The following is a 17782-nucleotide window of genomic DNA, read 5'->3' as shown; positions in this document are numbered from 1 at the left end:
GAAGATTCCAGACAAGGAGATAATACGGCTAAAGATGTTACCACCAACTGAGTAAAACATTGGAAATCCTCATTGTAAATAAGTTTGAAGAGCAGAGACGAAAAGCCCTTTCTTTGCCTCATGATAAAAGAACCTTCAAAAACTCTAATGGTGTGATAAGCTTTGGTGACTGAATTACAAATATAGTAACTTATGAGAACACATGATATGGGAACAGAATTAGGCCAATCAGCCAGAGTCCGCTCTGCCATTCGATTATAAGTGACATTTTTCTCAACCCCATTCTCCTGCCTTCACCCTGTGACACTCAATCTTCTTACTAATTAAGAAACTATCCACTGAATCTCGGTCTTAAAGACACTGAATGACTTGGCTCCATAGCCTTCTGCAGCAATGAGTCCCACAGATTCACCAGCTTCTGGCTGAATGAAGTCCTCCTCATCTTAGTTATGAAGGGTCATCCTTTCATTCTGAGGATGTGTCCCCAGGCCCTAGTCTCTCCTGCTAGTCATAGAGGTGGACAGCACGGAAACAGACCCTGCGGTCCAACCCGTCCATGCCAAACAGATATCCCAACCCAATCCAGTCTCACCTGCCAGCACCCGGCCCAAATCCTTTCTTTTCATATACCCAGCCAAATGCCTCTTAAATGTTGCAATTGTACCAGCCTCCACCACATCCTCTGGCAGCTCATTCCATACACGTACCACCCTCTGCGTGAAACGTTCCCCCTTGGCTCTCTTTTATATCTTTCCCCTCTCACCCTAAACCTATGCCCTCTAGATCTGGACTCCCCGACCCCAGAGAAAAGACTTTGTCTATTTATCCTATCTAAGCCCCTCATAATTTTGTAAACCTCTATAAAGTCACCCCTCAGCCTCCGACACGCCAGGAAAAAAAAACAGCCCCAGCCTGTTCAGCCTCTCCCTATAGCTCAGATCCTCCAACTCTGGCAACATCCTTGTAAATCTTTTCTGAACCCTTTCAAGTTTCACAACATTTTTCCGATAAGAAGGAGACCAGAATTGCACGCAATATTCCAACAGTGGCCTAACCAATGTCCTGTACAGCCGCAACATGACCTCCCAACTCCTGTACTCAATATTCTGACCAATAAAGGAAAGCATACCAAACGCCTTCTTCACTATCCTATCTACCTGCAACTCCACTTTCAAAGAGCTATGAACCTGCACACCAAGGTCTCTTTGTTCAGCAAAACTCCCTAGGACCTTACCATTAAGTGTATAAGTTCTGCTAAGATTTGCTTTCCCAAAATGCAGAAACTCGCATTTATCTGAATTAAACTCCATCTGCCACTTCTCAGCCCATTGGCCCATCTGGTCAAGATCCTGTTGTAATCAGAGGTAGCCCTCTTCGCTGTCCACTACAACTCCAATTTTGGTGTCATCTGCAAACTTACTAACTGTACCTCTTATGCTCGCAACCAAATCATTTGTCTTCTCCACGTTCTATCCAAACCTGTCAATATTGTGTAAGTTTTAATGAGAACCCTCTCATCATTCTAAACTGCAGATACAGACCCAGAGTCCTCAACCATTCTTCATATGACAAGCCCTTCATCCCCAGGATCATTTTTGTAAATCTCCTCTGGAGGCCAGTACATCCTTCCTTAGAAATAGGGCGCAAAACTGCTCACATTATAAATGCAGTCTGACTAGAGCTTTATACAGCCTCAGCATCACATCCTTGCTCTTGTACTCTAGCCACTTTCATCATCCTAAACGGATTACAGTTTATTTTAAAAACTGATTAAATTTCAAAAGCTGAAGAGATGATTGAGCAGAAACACATAGCAAAAATCATTAAGAGTGAAAGGTCTCCAACATCAGGTTAGAAAGGTGGGAGAATGGGTGTTAAGGTCAAAGTCATAGGCAAAATGTAGGGAGGATGAGGATCCAGGATTGAGTGGATAATTCAGAGGGAGGAAGGTTGGGGTTGTGATGAAATGTAGGAGTAACGGTGTAAGTGAGAATAGTAGTACTAGAGGGGAAATGTGAAGCCAAAAGGGCACAAGATGAAATGGAAGTTAGTTGGTGGGAAAAGCTCAAGTGATATGATGCAGAAACTACTTAAATCTTTGAAGCCCCTCCAAGAAAGAATGGTTGCAGTATTTGGTGCTCTCTCCAATTTGGTCACGTCCAACACTGCAAGGGAATTACTTGTATAATTTTAGAACCAGAAGATATTTTTGTTAACTTTACAATGCTAGTTTGTATATTCAAGTTACAATATATCATACAATCTTTCCAGAAATACTGCACACTTCTGAAATTTAATTAAGAAATTTACACATCCATGAATTATGACTTAAACTCATAGCATTGTCATCCCAGATTTTTCAGCATTGACACCATATCCAAGGTAATTTAAATAGTAACATAAATGTTTTGAGAGATAGTTTCAACTTACATCCCTGTGCGACAAGAGCATGTTTGCTTAGGTTTGGATAACCTCTTACCTACAACACCTGGATTTAAATTTACAGTACAGATACGTTGATATTTACTCAGCAAATAAAATGACTATCAATAACAGCAAAGCCTGCATTCCTAAGTAATAAAAACACAAAAAGGAATTCAATGTGGTATTACCAGACAAGAATCACTACCAGTGAATGATAAAAGAACAGGCTTTAATGTTCTTAACCAGTAAATTGAATGCCCAAGGAAAAATCACTTTGCTAAAGACAGACTGGCACTCCATATTTGGATCCCTTTTTAGAAGTCTTTCTGGAGAAAGCACAATTCAATTTGTGCATTTCAGTCTTAAGTATGAATCGTAGATAGAAAGAGTATCAACATTATTCAAAACTGCAGTATCATAGAGTTATAGAGCACAGAAACAGACCCTTCCAACCAACTTATCTATACCGACAAAGTTTCCCAAACTAAACAAGTCCCACTTGCCTGCATTTGGCCCATATTCTGTTAAACCTTTCCTATTCATGTAGCTGTCCAAAATGTTATAACTGTACCTGTATCTACCACTTAATCTGGCAGTTCCATTCCATATATGCACCGTCCTTTCTGTGAAAATGTTGCCCCTCAGGTCCCTTTTAAATTGTTCTCTTCTCATCTTAAAATTATGCCCTTTAGTTTTGAACTCCTCAACCCTAAGGAAAAGACCTTTGTTCTTCACCTTATCTATGCACGTTATAATATATAAACCTCTATAAGGTCATTAGTAAACAATGCAAGAGACACAGATCCTGTCTGGAAGCTGATTAACTAAAAATTTTCAATGTGTTCAGTTATCCTATCCTTGATTATAGATTCCAATACTTTCCCCACTGATGTTAGATGTCTGTAATTCCCTGGTTTTCCTCTATCACCCTTTCTAAAAAGTGGAGTGACATGTGCAATTTTCCAATCCAGAGGGACAACTCCTGTATCTAGGGAACTTTGAAAGACTATAATTAGGACATCTCCAATACACTCCCTCACTTCATTTAACACCCTCAGATAGAAATCACCAGGTCCTGGGGATTTGTTACTCTTTAATTCCATTAATTTACTCATTACTGATGTTTAACTTACATTAATTTTATTCAGTCTTTGTTCTCAATTCACTATTAATTTCCAGAGCTTCTGGCAAACTATCCTGTTTTTCTACTGTAAATCCTCAGGCAATGTAATTATTCAACATGCCTGCCAATTCCCCACAGTCACTGACAATATCCCCATCTTCAATCTTTAGTGGGCCAACATTGTTCCTGATCACCCACTTTCCCTTTACGTAACTATAAAATGTCTCATTGATTCTGATATCGCTCGTAAGTTTCTTTTCATAATCCCACTCAGCTCTTATAAGCTGCTTTGTGACCCTTTGCTGGTCTTTGTACTTCCCAATGTGGCAGCTTTTTTGGCATTTTTGTAAGCCCCTTCTTTTAGATTTATGCTGTCTATTATCTCTCTCTGTGCCCATGGCTGATTTTACTGTGAAATAGAATACTTTGTGTGTATTGTACCATACTTTGATAAATATATTTATGCAATAAAAGATTATTTTCTTTGAAAATTACAGGGTCTTAATTATGGTACTTTTGGCAATGGGCTGAAATATGTAGGGGTAAAGGTCAGGGTGGAAGGAGAAAGAGATCTATTCTCAGTGTATAAATGGGGAGATCATGTATATAGGAGAAAGTGAGGACTGCGGATGCTGGAGATCAGAGCTGAAAAATGTGTTGCTGGAAAAGCACAGCAGGTCAGGCAGCATCCAAGGAGCAGGAGAATCGACGTTTCGGGCATAAGCCCTGAAGAAGGCTGTGCTTTTCCAGCAACACATTTTTCAGCATATATATATTATATATCTTTGTCGATATCAATGATATACAATTTTTAGATAAAGTTTAAGTAGACACATGATTGTAAGAATACATTGATGAATTTCATATTCATTTATTATGCATTCATCAATTACTGAAATAAAGCTGATAGCATCAAATATCTCCCATAGAGGCAAAAAAGAGATAATTGGCTAGGTCTTTATTAAGTAAATCCTCAAAAAATTTGTACTTATTTTGAGGTTAAATAAAGTCCAAGGTTAAATCACCTCAATTATTCAAATTAAATTCATATTGTGTCAAACAATATGAAAATTATTTATGATACTAACAGAAGATTGAATTTATTTGATGCTTCTCAATTAAATGTATTTATAATTCTGAAGGGTTTGTACCTTAACTATTACTTCATATTTTCTCTTCATACAGCCTGCTTGATATGCTGCAAATCATCCTAAAGCACATGCAGTTTTACACTTTTTGTACACTTATTTTAAGTTCATTATATTTATCCCATTCCAATATTCCAACACAATACACAAAGCTTGATTTTCATTCCCCAGTGTGCAATGTGTCATTTTTAATTTTTGTTTTAGTCTGATAATTTTTTTTCATTTATGACTGCACTAATCATTAAGTGCACACAGTAGAAACAAATTAATTCAAATATTTATGTCATATCCTACTGAGACTTCAATTTCTGCATTCAAGTACAGCCAAATTTATATCTGATGTTTTACTTGCCCTGATGACTGTGCTCATGAAAATATATTTGCACTGCTTAAAGATAATCCATGAACCTTATGGTGGGTACAAGGGCGATATAAGGATCTGGGTGATCCCATGCACAGAAGCTTGCTATGCAAGTGCAGCAAGTAAATAGGAAAGCTAGTTGAATGTTATCATCCATCATGAGGGGAGTTGAATACAAAAATAGCAGTCTTATATTCCAGTTATGCATGGCACTGGTGAGCTCACATCAGGAGTACTGCAAATAGTTTTGGTCACTTAATGAAGGTGAGTAGAGGATTTTTCCTAATATGGGAGATTCTAAAATTAGGAATTGCCTTTTTAGGAAAGAGGTGAAAAGATTTTTTTCTCTGTGTTCTAAGAAGTGGAAATTCAGTCCCAAAACACAGGGCCATTGAAGATTTTTACAGCAGAGGTAGATTGATTCCCTAGCTTAAAAAGAATCCAAGGTCATCAGGGGTAGATGGAAAATGTGGAATTCCAAACACAAAAATACTACAATTTCATTCAATGACAGACAGGCTCAAAATGCTGATTGGCCTCTTGCACCAAAGCATAAATTAGTATTCCCACGGCATGGGGAAAAGAAGCTGGAGGGGAATCAGCAACGCAGTATCCACCAACAAGAGTGGTCTGGCATTAATATTAATCTGGCCAAGTCCTGAAGGACACTATCAGGCTGGCATCAAATGCAGAAGGGACTAACATGAAGAAGTAACCAACATGAACTTGCTCAGACTTATCAAACTGCCAAAGGTACATCTATTCAACTATTCAAGAGAAGTGAAGGTACTAAACACAGCTTCAGATTTCAACTCTCAAGCACTAAGTCATGTGATGTGAGCACACATTGCCAATATATTTCCCACATGGGCATCTCCCCTCCCACCCACCCTAAACTGATTCAGAAACCTTTGAAAGTTGGAGCACTCCAAAGCATTTTGCAGTGAAGTGAGGGGAAAGGAAACTTGCTGATATTGTGGCCTCAACACTGCTACTTTCTATACACAAGCATTTCATCACATATTCAGTAAAAATGAAAAAAGCTTTGAGAATGCAAATACTGTTCACAACCACATAAAATATTTTGTTGTTTGCCAACAACTCCTATATGGTAGTTACAATTCTCACTAAAAGTAAACTATGCATATCTCAACTACTTGTTTGCACCAAACCTCATTTCATAATCACAAAGGGTTGAAAAGAGCAAAACTACGTATATTCATAGAGTAAAATACCTGCCATAATAGCTCAAAGATAAACACTAAATTAATTCTAAGCTGTAATCGTATTAAAAACTCCTGATATGCTATTTTCTAACGCGGTTGTCATTAATAAAGGTAGCGAAAGCTCTAACATGCTCTTATGGCTGAAGTTACCACTGGAAGCCTGAGGTTCACGATTTCAACACCTGAAAGTCAAAGCTGTCAATTGTTTTTGAGACATCACTTACAAAATAATAAAAAAAAAATAAGGGTTAGATTTCTTTTTAAAAACAGCCCACTGTACATACTTATAATCGAGCAGTAAGTTAATAGAGTCACAGAATTACAGCATAGGTAAAAAGGCTCTTTGGCCCATCATATTTACCCTGGTCATAAAGTGTCTATCCAATCTCATCCCAATTTCCAGAACTCAGCTAATAGCTTGCATACTTCAAATGGTCAAAACCGAAACATTGTGATGTTTCCCATGGCTCTTTCAGGCAGCAAGTTCCAGGCACCCACAATATTCTAGGTGAAAAAATTCTTCCTTAAATCCTCTTAATATCCTTTGCTTTAACTTAGATTTGTTTCCTCCAGTTATTAATATGTCCACTAAAGGAACATTTCTCCCTGTACACCCAACCTGCAGTCGTCATAATTTTGTACCCCGCAATCAGGTCCCCTTTCTGCCTTCTCTGCTCAAAGGAAAACAGCCTGAGCCTATCTAATTTTTCTTCATAGCTGCATTGCTCGAGTTCAGGCAACATCTTGGCAAATCGACTCTGCATCCTCATTAGTGCAGTCACATCCTTCCATATTTAAGCCAGCTAAAACCACAAGTACCTCCTGCCTCTTAATTGCAATTCCCTTAGATATAATAGTCTTCTATTCTGATTTCTATACAGACATAATTTTTCCCTATCATTTAAAACCTCACTTACATTTTTCAGCTCCATCCACAGTTTGCTAATTAGATTTCTAAAAGGCTCCATTCTTTCCCAGTTATCCTCTTGCTCCTTTCACACACATAAAAACACCTTGGGATTTTCCTTTATTTTATCCACCAGTGTTTTTATTTCACATCTCATCTTTGCTTTCCTAATTTACTTTTTAAGTAATCACCTGCACCCTCATAAACACCTCGAGGATTTCTCGAGCCTTCAGTATCTACAAGGATCAGTGCTGGTTCCACTGTTTTTCATCATTTATATAAATGATTTGGATGCGAATATAGGAGGGTCAGCTAGTAAGTTTGCAGATGACACCAAAATAGGCTGTGTAGCAGATAATTTCAGAGTAAAATGGGACCTTGATCAGATAGGCCAAGGGGCTGAGGGATAGCAGAAGGGAGTTTAATTTCGATAAATGTGAGGTATTGAGTTTAAGTAAGGTAAATCAGGGCAGGACTTAAGTTAATGGTAGGGGTTTAGGGAGTGTTTCCGAATAGAGACCTAGGGATGCAGGTGCACTGTTCCTTGAAGGTGGAGTCGCAGGTAGACAGGGTGGTGAAGGTGGTGTTTGGCACACTTACCTTCATGGGTCAGAACATTGAATACTGGAGTTAAGATGTCATGTTGTGGCTCTACAGGACATTGGTGAGGCCACTTTTAGAATATTTTGCATAATTCTAGTCTCCCTGCTCTAGCATAGATGTTGTTAAACTCGAATGGGTGCAGAAAAGATTTACAAGGATGTTGCTGGGACAGAGGGTTTGAGTTAAAGGGAGGGGCTGAATAGGCTGGGGCTTTTTATCCTGGACCTTATAGAGGGGTGACCTTATAGAGGCTCATAAAATCATGAGGGGCATGGATAGGGTGAATAACCAAGGTCTTCTGCAGAGGGTGAGAGAGTCCAAAGCTAGAGGGCATAGTTTTAAGATGAGAGGGAAAGCTTTAAAAAGGACCCCAGCGATAACATTTTCACGCTGAGGTGGTGTGCATATAGAATGAGCTGCTAGAGGAAGTGGTGGAGGGTGGTACAATTACAACATTTAAAAGGCATCTGAATGGGTAATTATTAATGAAGGATTTAGACAGACATGGGCCGACTGCTGTCAAATGGGACTCGGTCATGTTGGGATATCTAGTCAGCAAGGACAAGTTAGACTGAAGAGTCTATTTCCATGCTATATGACTATGACTCTCAGCTTCCCTTTTATTCTCTTATTCAATCCTGTACATTCCTCAATATCCAAGGGTCTCTGGAATTTTTAGTACCACTCTTCATCTTTATAGGAATATGTTGGCCTCCGTTGCTCTGATGTAAAGTTTCCTACAAGTAGCTGTTCCCAGTTCACTTTGGCCAGATCCTGTCTTATATTAAATTGCCTTCCCCCAATTCAAAATCTTTATCCTTTCCAAGATTAACTTAAAGATTGCTGAGTAATGGTTGCTATCACCACGTCTCTCATAAAATCCACAGACACTTCTACCACTTGTCTTGCTTCATTCCATAAAATTAGGTTCAGCAGTGCCTCACCTCTTGTAGGATGTTCTATGGACTAGCTTAAAAGCCTCTCCTGGATACATTTTAAGATTCCACCTTCTCCAAGCCTTTCACATTTTGTCTATCCTAGTTAATATCGGAGAAGCTGAAATCCCCAAATATTAATACCTTCTTATTTTTACACTTCTCTGATATGTGCTTACATATCCATTTCTGTATATCTCCCATACATTTGGGGATATAGTACACTCACAATGATGCGACTGCCCTTTTTAGTTTCTAAGATCTACCGTTGGCCTCAATTGAGGTGCCTTCTAAGACATCACATTCTTCCCTCTTGCAATGATTGACTACTGATTCAATATCACAACACCATCCTCTGCTACACTGTCTGAAGATTTTATAGCCCAGAATATGGAGCTGCCAGTCTTGCCCCTCCCTCAACCATGTCACGATAACATTAATATCATAATCCCATGTTTCAAACAGCCTGGAGTCACATCTACGGCAGCAGAAAATGTACACTCATTGTTGATAATTCAGTTTCATGACATTTCTAGTTGGAATGTCAATTTTGTAGAGCTCAACCAACTGTATTGGATATCAGTAGGCGTGTTTTTAATAGTACTTTAGTGTTGTTACAGTATAGCGTATGTGAAGAATATCCTTTTACCTGACAGGAATACTAATTATTTATAAAAGTAAAACACTTACATCTTTTGGTCTGGTTGCCTTTCTTTCTGCTTTCTCCTTAAGCCTTTTTAGCTAAAAACAGAAGGACAAAATGAATTCAATTAGAAGTTTTGAACAGCAAGAATCACAAAACGCATAGTGAATCAATCCTTCATGTTCAATTTATTTTTTTAGCAAAAAACAATAGGTCTTCCCTTTTTGCCCTAGGTAACAACTGCCAGTTCATTATTATGTTTTGCTTTTTGCAATTTTACAAGTTTCCTTGAGATTTGAATGATACTGAGCATTGAGATCTCTGGTAATTCAGCCCATACTAACAGAATCCAAGTGCCTTTTGTCTGATGGCTGAAAGTTCCAAAGTAAAATTAGTCTTGGATGTCTCAGCCCAGTTTCTACTGGGCTTGGGGACAATGCATAAAAAGTGAAGTCAAAATACAATTTACAGTAACACAACCAGGAAAGCAGATAAACGTATGTCCCATACTTACGAAACAGTATGGTTCTCTGGGATCAGACTTAATTTAAAGACCTTTTTTTCCCAAATTATTTCAAATTTTTAAGAACAAATGAGCAAGAGAAGCCATTAGCCACTCATGTGCTTTCCGACCCTGTTCAATGCAACCAGGCTGATTTGTCCCCAAACTCCATTTACCTACTTTTATTCCATATTCTTTAATAACTCTGGTGAAGAGAAATCCGTCAAACTCAAACTTGAAAACAATTGATCCAAAACCAACTGGCATTCTAGAATACAGTTTCAAACTTCGATGGACATTTATGCACAGACTGTTTTCTAGCTTAATTCTTGAGCTACTAAACCAGAGATTCCTCAACCAGTGGAAGCTGTTTCTCTCAAACCTACCTTGCCGCTTTCCTTAGTATCTTGAAAACCTTGAGCAAACTATTCCCGGATCTTCTAAATTCCAGGTACTGCAATCCTAGTTTATGGCATCTGCTCCCATAATTTAACCCATAGAGTTCAGTATTATTCTAATACAACTAGGTTGCCTCCAAAGGCAATAACTCTCTCCAAACAGATGGCCAGAATTAAAAATAACAGTCCACTACTGATCTAATCAGGGCTTTTCATAGTTGCATATTGGCTTTAATTCTTGTATCTAGAGGTCTAGAATACAAGGGTCAACACTTTTTGTTAGCTTTCTGAGATTTTCTGTGCATTATTCATAACATTTTAATGACCTGTGTGTATGTATCATAGAATTCTTACAGTGTGGAACCAGGCCATCAAAGTCCAGACTGACTCTCCAAGCGCCATCCAACCAGGCACCCAAGACTCTGTGATCCTCCACTGCTACTAGTTTTACGCCATTCAGACAGTAGTCTAATCTATCTTTTCAAGGTCCAAATTTGATCTGTTGAATCATTTGTCCATATTGAACAGGATTTAAATGAACCCATTTGCCACACTTTGCCCTACTAATCTATTAATACTGCTCTCTAACTTTATGTTTCCATCTTTTGCAGACAATGTCATCCATTGTTGTATCATCTGCAAATGTGAATGTGTAACTGTCTATCCTGTCACTAACAGTTAGTGCGAACCGTTGTGAGCCCATCACAGATCCTGTGAGACACTGCTAATCATACCGTGCCAACTAGATTCGCTGCTACAATATCTTTGTTCTCTGCCTCCTGTCATACAGCCAATTTCTGAAATCACAGTTGCCTATGGTGAAGTGATTAAAATCAGGTTTGTACAAGGAAAGGAGAAGCACAGAGATCTCAGCACATTGTGGGGCTGAGGGAAATTAGACAAATAGGAAGGACAAGACCACGGACGGATTTGAAAACAAGGATGAGAATTTTACAATCGAGTCATTCCCAGAATATGAATCAATTTAGGCTATAAATGGTCTGGTTCAGCCTCAGGCAGTGACCAAGAATAGGGATGGAGTCTGTGGCTAGGGACTGGAGACAACGCCATGGTTTTTGCAGTATTTGGAAGAAATTGCTACTCCTTCATGATTGGTTGCCAGACAAGCAGTATGATAAATCAGAAAAGGTGGCAGTGGTGAGGCAGAGCTGAGTGCTGTCAGGATACATGCGTATCTTGGTGTGTTTTTGAATGACGCATCATGGAGCTGAGAAATTGGAGGCGGCCAAGGTAGAATCCTTGAAGGACACATGACAACAGCATAGAAAGAAGAGAAACCAATACAAATGATTCTGTGGCTACACTGACTTCTAAGAACAGAATCAGTGCCATCCTGCTGGATGATAGAGGACAGTGAAGTGGCCAACCACGTAAAAAGCCACAGACAATCAGAAGAATGAGGAGCAAGTTTACTATGATAGGATTCCACTGACGACTCTGAATATTGGCCAGTTCAGCACTGCGGGAAGTTCAAACTGGAATGGTTCAAACATGTCATCATGGGAAATATAAGCACATATTTGGGTGGCGATAGATATGTACATGAAACAGAATATGGATTACAGCTTGCAGGGAATCAAACAAACCAAGATCACAATTTGTTTGCACTGGAATTGAAAGGCTTAACTATGCCCTTCGATATGTGTGTCAGACATACAGGCTAATGACACTTTTCTTGACTTCACCTGCAATCTATGTTTCGGAACAGGAACGAAAGTGTGTCTCTTCAAGAAGTTTCGCTGCCTAAGGTGATCAACTAGATGTATAAAGGGTCCTAAACTAACTATTTTGATGATAAAAGCTGAGGTAGTGGATTTGGGTACCCAATAGTGCATAAAAAAGAAGAAACCATCTCAAAGATACTGGCAATAGTATGGAATGCAGCTTTAAACCAAGAGTAGCATTGTAAACTGAAAACATTTTGTCACAGAAATTATTTTTATGAATAGGGAATGAAGGTTTTCTTGCTGTGCACACTGAGAATGGACAGCTACTAACAACAAGTGAAAACTTGATCTAAAATGAGTCCCATATATCAATGCATAGTTTTCCACCTGCCTCAGCTCATCTACTGATGAATCATTAAACTATCGAAGCTTACGTTACCTTTGTACTTGACTAGTCTACTGGTCTCCTGGCTGGCTCATCTCCATCCACTGCAAACTGAAGTTCAAAATATTGCTGCTGTGTCCTAACTCTATTGAATACCCTTCAGCACTGAACTCTTATTTAAAAACATTACACTGCAGTACAGGCCCTTCAGCCCTCAATGTTGCTGTTGAATCTGTGAAACCAATCTGAAGACCATCTAATCTACACTATTCCATTTTTGTCCATATGCCTATTCAATAACCATTTAAATGCTCTTAAAGTTGGCGAGTCTACTACTGTTGCAAGTAGTGTGTACCATGCCTCTACTACTCTTTGAGTAAAGAAACTCCTCTGACATCTGTCCTAAATCTATCACCCCTCAATTTAAACCTACGTACCCTTGTGCTAGCCATCGCCATCAGAGGAAAAAAAACCATATCTAACCCTCTGATTATTTTTTATATGTCTCAATTAAGTCACCTCTCCATCATCTTCTCTCTGATGAAAATAGCCTCAAGTCCCTCAGCCTTTCTTTGCAAGACCTTCCCTTCATACCAGGCAACATCCTAATAAATCTGCTCTGCACCCTTTTCAAAGCTTCCACATTCTTCCTATAATGCAGTGACCAGAACTGTATACATTATTCCAGACCTGGTTGACCTACATTGGCTCCTTGTGAGACAACACCTCGATTTTAAAAATTCCCACCCTTGCTTAACACAGCCAAAGCTTCATCTCTCTCTCTCCCCCTGTAACCTTCGCCAGTCCTACAAGACTTCAACATTTCTGCACTTTTCAAAATTATAGCATTTCGTACAATAACACTTCTGATCTCTTCATAGTTGATGGCTGTACCTTCACCCCAGAGTTTTGAAATTCTTTGCCTAAACTTCTGTGTCTCACGACTTCGCTTGTCTTTTAAATTGATCTTTAAAAATCACCTCTTTGACAAAGCTATTGTTGCCAGCAACAACACTTCCTCCTAAGGTGTAATGGTAAAGTCTGCTTGGTATACTCTGGTAAAGCATTGCTATGTGAAGGTGCTATACAAAAGCAAGTTGATAATGTTAATGGAGTTGACGGATAATTTCAGAATTATGCAAGTCATGAAAGGGAATAAATCCCAGATATTTTCTCCTTTAGATGAAGGGAGTGTTCATTTTTTGCAAAGGTTGACCAAATAACGGAAAACAACTTTTATTTGCAATCATCTTCATATGAACCATTTGCTATTTAATGAAGACATAGCAATCAGAAAGATGCAATTTTTATTAATGTTGACAACTATCTTTAAAATTCTATGTTTAGCTTTATTTAATGTACTCTCTCTTACTTAGGCTGTTCCTGCTATCTCCTCTGATTTATTTTATTTTGGGAAATATAACAATATTATTACATCAGCTTGTATTGAGCATAATTAGTAGTAAAAGTTTGTTTCAAAAAGTGGTTAGCCAGTGTACTGTGCCATTTCAAAGTCCTTAAACTTGGTTAATCACCTGAGATTTCTTGTAATGAATTGTCTGGTTTCCAGTTCAACTGCCATAAGCTCCAAGAAATTTGCTATTCTTTCAATATTTATCTCTAGCATTTTTACAAACACTTTATCCTCCTCTAAACTAATTTCACAGCAAATCATAGCCCTCATTAAATTAATGCAATTTTGAACCATCTAATCCCTTCATTAGAAACGTCTACTGCTCCAGATGTTTTACAAATGCTTTGAATCAATAACCAAATTTACCTAGAATCACTGTAGGCTGACATTAAGGTAAATTTGAAAGTATAACTGCAAGGTTGTGCCTTAAAACATCTCTTATTTAAAAATAAATGATAAAAAATCTGCAAACTATTGAGCATCAACCTATACATAAGATTTTGGCAATTGCCCATGAATGTTTATCTTGTAACTCAGCTACAGGTTGAAGCACTAAATGGGAAATGTGCATAACTGAGCTATATAGCCAATGCTATTTACCAAAATGATTTTCTGAATGGTGCACAGATCCATTGCAATTCCAAGTGTTAACAATGCAATTTTCAAGAGTTTTAAATTGATAATGCAGAGAATCATGTTGCTGCCTTGGTGAAAGAACGTAATGCATATTCAAGACCCACTTCAAATATTTGAGCGAGCAACCTAGGCCAAGACTTTTATGCCATACTGAGAGATTGCAACACTAGGAAAGATGTCATTTGGGCAAGTCTACCTTACCTATGCAATTTGAAGATCTTAGAGCATTGTTTAAAAAAAAAGGTAATTCCACACCCTGAACTAGCCATTACCCCTCAACCGCAACACTAAAACACATTATCTGGTCATTAACACATGGCTGTTTGTGGGAACAAATTACTGCAAAGGCTGAAATCTGCGTTGAAAAAATGCTGGAAATCACAGATCAGGCAGCATCCATGGACAGACAGTAAACTGACATGTCAAGTGTAGATGATTCTTCATCAGATCCGAAGTGCGTGGTGCTGGAAAAGCACAGCTTGTCAGGCAGCATCCGAGGAGCAGGAGAATCGACGGTTTGAGCATAAGCCCTTCATCAGAGCTGACGTGAAGTAAGGAGGAAGCAGCATTTATGCAATAGTTGGGGGTGGAGTGGTTTTGAGAAAGGGTCTGATAGTGCAAATTAAGTGATCAGAACGTGGGAATAGCAGAACAATGGTGGGTCTGACTGCCAAACCGGAAAGAGTAGATATTCCTACTGGAATGAGGGAGAAGCGCGGGGCAACATGGTGAAAGAGAATGCTTGTGGGACCTTGCTGTTCATAATTTAGCTACTGTGCTTCTCTAAAATTTAAAGATTCTTCTTGTAAGTGGGACATCCTGAGGTAGTGAAAAATGCTACTTACATATTATCTTATTTCTTTCTAGAACAATTTTTCTTGTCACTTAAAACTACATGTATAAAATTTTAATGGACTTTGTGCAGAGAGAAGGAGCTCAGTGGGAGGTAAGTGCTAAAGTAGATGAGTTCATGTTTCCAAGACTGAACAGGTTAAGTAGTAAAAAAAAATTGGTTTTGCAGTTACCCCTCAAACTGTAATGTTTTAGGATTACCAAAGTATTGTATATGAGAGGTACATACATATGTAAGCTCAACGGTAGATATGTGCATAAAGGTTCAAATGACTAATTTAAAAAGGTAATCTGTATGAATATCAATTATAGACTGGTAACTGAATGTCACAGCTAAGGTTTATAAGGAGACCAGAGTTAAAAGGGCCATAAATAAACATTCTTAAAACCTACAATCTTTTTGGTCACGTCAGATATGATTTGTGTATTCCATGTGACAGCGATATGAATCACACACTAAGCTTTCTATTCCTACAGCAAAGTGGAATCAATATAGCTCTCACACATTAAAGCAGGACACAAATATGACGACTTTCAGTGTTGGACATGTCATTCAATAATCTGCTCAGCTGTTAGGTTCAACAATCAACTACAGAATTTTTAATCAAATGGCACTGCTGGCCATGTTAATTCAAAATTTCCATATATGGACTTTATTTCAGGGATAAGCCCTTGATGAACTCATCTGAAACCTGGAGGCCATGCAATCTACATGATACATTCTCTAAGTACTTCAGATTTACAATATGGTCTAAGGTATGGATTAAACCATGAAGCTTGCAACGGGACTATAAATTATTCTAGCCAATTCGATAGAGAAACAGGTCAAGCATGAACACTTTTAAGCAATATAATGATTCATTATTAAAAAATTGTGGTCTATTTGTACACAAGTAGGAGAATATTAGAATTAGGAATAGGAGTAGGCAATTCAGCCCCAGGAGCCTGCTCCGCCATTTGATATGATCATGGTTGATATCACCTTGGCCTCAAAATCCACTTCACTGCCTGCTTGCTATAATTTTTCAATCATTGCTGGTTGATTCTACTCCCCTTCGAACTTCTCCATCACACCTGGTACCTTTCTGTAAGAGAAAATACGAGTCCCGGCCTCCCCATGACATGCCATAAAACAGACAACACAAAATGTCTGCACTTAGCCACTAAGCCTACCCACAATGCCTCACATTGGCCAATAAGCTACCCCAGACATCACACAAATCTCAGGACATGACTCATCCAGACCCAGACCAAGAGAATATACTTCTTCAGATTAACTGATAATGCTCCTCCCACTTCACAATAACCCAGCACCTCTGATGTCCTTAGGGCACAGCGGCTCCCACTAGGAGTTAAGCCTTCACAAACGGTACCCAGACAAGAAGGCACCAAAGGTATTTCGTTTAGCCCCTCAACAATATGAACACATTGATACCAGGATGCAACCCACTAACACCTATTCCAGCCAAGGATCAGAATAAATTAAGAAACTCAACGGTCAGACACCAGAAACTTTAGTAGAACATAGAAAAGTACAGCACAGAACAGGCCCTTTGGCCCACGATGTTATGCCGAGATTTAATCCTAATGTAAAATATCGTAACTTAACCTACGCACCCCTCAACTCACTGCTATCCATGTGCATGGATAATCTCTTCAATGAATGAACTTTATTTCTCTTTGTTGTACAACTCGCATCATTCTGTCATAACTCACACTTCATTGTTGTCAGGACATAAAACTCCACTGAATTCTCCATTCAAGGAAGAAGCTGTGGTTCCTTCTGAGCAGCCCGTCAGTGATTGTTTCAGTGGAGTCAAGTCTCTTCCACAATATCGCTGTTTGTTAAGTAAATCCTTGTCTGTTCTCAGTCAGATCTGTGTTTGTGATCTCTGATTAGTAGGGCTAAATTTTCCGACACTTTCCCTGCAACCACAAGAGGTGGAACATCTGTTCCCACATCGCCGTCCAAGGCCCTAAACAATTCTTCCAGATCTGACAGAGATTAATCTGCACACCATCTAACCTCATCTATTGCATCCATTGCTCCCAATTGTCTCCTCTGTATTGGAGAGACAAAATGCATCTCAGGGACCAGTTCGTGGAACACCTGCGCTCTGCACATACCAACCAACCCGACTTTCCAGTTGCCACTAACTTTAATCCCTGCTCCCACTCCCCTGGCAACATGACCATCTTTGGCCCCTTCCATTGTCAGAGGCCAAATGGAAACTGGAAGAACACCACCTTATATATCGCCTGGATAGCTTACAGCCCAATGACCTCAACATCGACTTCACCACCTTCAAAGTCCCTCCTGCTCCAGCCTTATCCCATGTCTAGACTAACTCTTTCTCCCTGCACCCCTGATCTATTCTAACCTGTCCCTCTTCCTAGTCACCTATACGTTCCACCCTTCCCAATCACCATCCCACCCCTACCCTTCCCCCAGCCCCAGCCCCTCACCGGTTTACTTCTGGGCTTCCATCACCCCCCCACCCCCAGTCATGATGAAGGGTTTCATCCCGAAATGTTGA

General features: G+C 39.1%; 1 protein-coding gene across 1 annotated transcript in view; it reads right to left on the bottom strand.

Annotated features, from left to right (window-relative positions):
* The window catches only part of ddx10 (DEAD (Asp-Glu-Ala-Asp) box polypeptide 10), a 217940-nt gene that overhangs the window by 59326 nt on the left and 140832 nt on the right, over positions 1–17782 (bottom strand). Inside the window, exon 16 of the mRNA XM_043691863.2 lies at positions 9418–9468. Coding sequence (XP_043547798.2) covers positions 9418–9468 — 51 coding nt within the window. The remainder of the gene's footprint in view (positions 1–9417; positions 9469–17782) is intronic.

This window comes from Chiloscyllium plagiosum, unplaced genomic scaffold, assembly GCF_037043375.1.
Source record: "Chiloscyllium plagiosum isolate Xiang-an unplaced genomic scaffold, Cpla_swu_hap1 HiC_scaffold_6, whole genome shotgun sequence".
In the NCBI taxonomy this organism is placed as follows: domain Eukaryota; kingdom Metazoa; phylum Chordata; class Chondrichthyes; order Orectolobiformes; family Hemiscylliidae; genus Chiloscyllium; species Chiloscyllium plagiosum.
Note: the sequence above shows the minus strand (reverse complement) of the source record. Positions and strands in the feature narration are given on the sequence as shown.